The sequence below is a fragment of the Notolepis coatsorum genome (assembly GCF_963971535.1).
Source record: "Notolepis coatsorum genome assembly, chromosome: 10".
Lineage (NCBI taxonomy): Eukaryota > Metazoa > Chordata > Actinopteri > Aulopiformes > Paralepididae > Notolepis > Notolepis coatsorum.
In genome coordinates this window covers 42,151,889-42,153,491 of record NC_140174.1, presented here as the reverse complement: position 1 = coordinate 42,153,491, position 1,603 = coordinate 42,151,889, and the positions used below count along the sequence as shown (strand labels likewise).

At 42.5% G+C, this 1,603-nt stretch overlaps 1 protein-coding gene across 1 annotated transcript in view; it reads right to left on the bottom strand.

Moving 5' to 3' along the window:
- Positions 1-548: 548 nt before the first annotated feature.
- The window catches only part of LOC311235551 (proteasome activator complex subunit 4B-like), a gene marked incomplete at both ends in the record, with an annotated part of 115,997 nt that continues 114,942 nt past the window's right edge, over positions 549-1,603 (bottom strand). Inside the window, 1 exon segment of the mRNA XM_084323020.1 lies at positions 549-683. Within this exon segment, the coding sequence (XP_084179146.1) occupies positions 549-683 (135 nt within the window).

Below are 1,603 nucleotides of genomic sequence, written 5' to 3'. Positions count from 1 at the left end.
TTGCCTTGGTGGCACTTGTGCGAGTGGGGGGGGGGGGGGAATTGCATGGCTCTGCAACCATGTAATCCGTCATACTGTAGTTGGCTGTGGCAGGGATCAATCTAGTTTTAATTATATATTTCTGGTGCTCAGATCTGGTTTCCGTTGGGATTCAATCCAAGGCCATTAGTGGCACATGAGGCTGCAGAGGCGGGGGTCCTAACCTGAACTACAACATGATTACAAATGATGGCGACACTTAAGGAGGCACCATACTAGGTACTAAAGTACCCAGGCCCTAATGGAGAACTGTATTTGAACAAACTGTTGATTTTTCATGAGTTACTCAAGTCTTGGTGGATTTCACTGTGCCTCCAATGACACATTCAGTAAAGCACTATCCATTACTGCCATTATTGGTACTCGCTAGAGTAAGAGTGTTACCCAAATTATTCAGAAGATGAAGAAAATAGAAGAAAATAGTATGCAGAAAGTGTAATTGATGGTATTTGTCCATTGTGCCAGCCAGGTAAAGGTGTGTGTGGACACTGCCGTGGTGGCAGGCTACTCTAGGCGTAGTAGCAGGGCGACACCAGGAGGTCTGTAAGCACCAGCAACTGGTCGTCGGTGAAACACTGGCGATGCTCCTGCCAGTTGTCATGGTGCGTCCTCCTGAAGTCAGACAGGGTCTTCTTCACAGTCATCTGGGGGACGTCATCATCATTATCATCATCATCATTATCATCATCATTACCACTATAATCCTACATCATAGCATTATGCATGTAAATTAATGATATATTAATGTTATAATGAATGTTGATCGTAAAATTATTGTTTTAAAGCTGCACCGGGTAGTTTTGAGAAGAAAACATGTACAATAAATAGTTACAAATGCTTGAATATTGTTTATAATCTCGAGACAAATCACAAAGAAATCACCCCTCCCTCCGGGACTGCAGCTGGACCCTGTCTGATATTGCAACGCCTCAATACCGCCGCCTGGTGTCGGGCGAGTTACACTCCAAGCCAAACCGGAAGTGGCGCTCTGTGCATCGAGGAAATTCCTCCGGCAGTAATATCTTGTAACGTGGGTCTAGATACACACTCGAGTGCATGGGATCGCTTTCGAAACGCAATAATCAATATGATTTCGGTGTTTATTGCGTCATACAAACGGGAAATGGATCTAGCAGATCGACGTCAAATAATTGGAATACTTTTCCTCCACGGTAAGAGGAATATAACATTATTTTCAGCCTGATTGTTTATTCATTTCACGGCAATCCATCTGATCAACATATCAACCGTGCAGATTGATTGATTGAATGAAAATTGTATTAACAGATTGCAGAATGGGTACAATACAGTACGGCTCAATACACACAATTGTTAAGGGGATGCAGACCAGAGAAAGACTTTTGTCTTGTTTACATCAGGGTCCCCCATTTTCAATTCATAATGAATTTTAAGTAAGGGTGCAACTTGCTCCGTGCAATCCATTCTTTGTGGATCTAGCCAATGTGTTAAAGTAGAAAAACAATAATACAGTTAATTTCCCGTGAAAAAACATACATTTTTTACAGTGTATGGTAAAGGTGGTGGGTAGGTGCACCACAGCCAA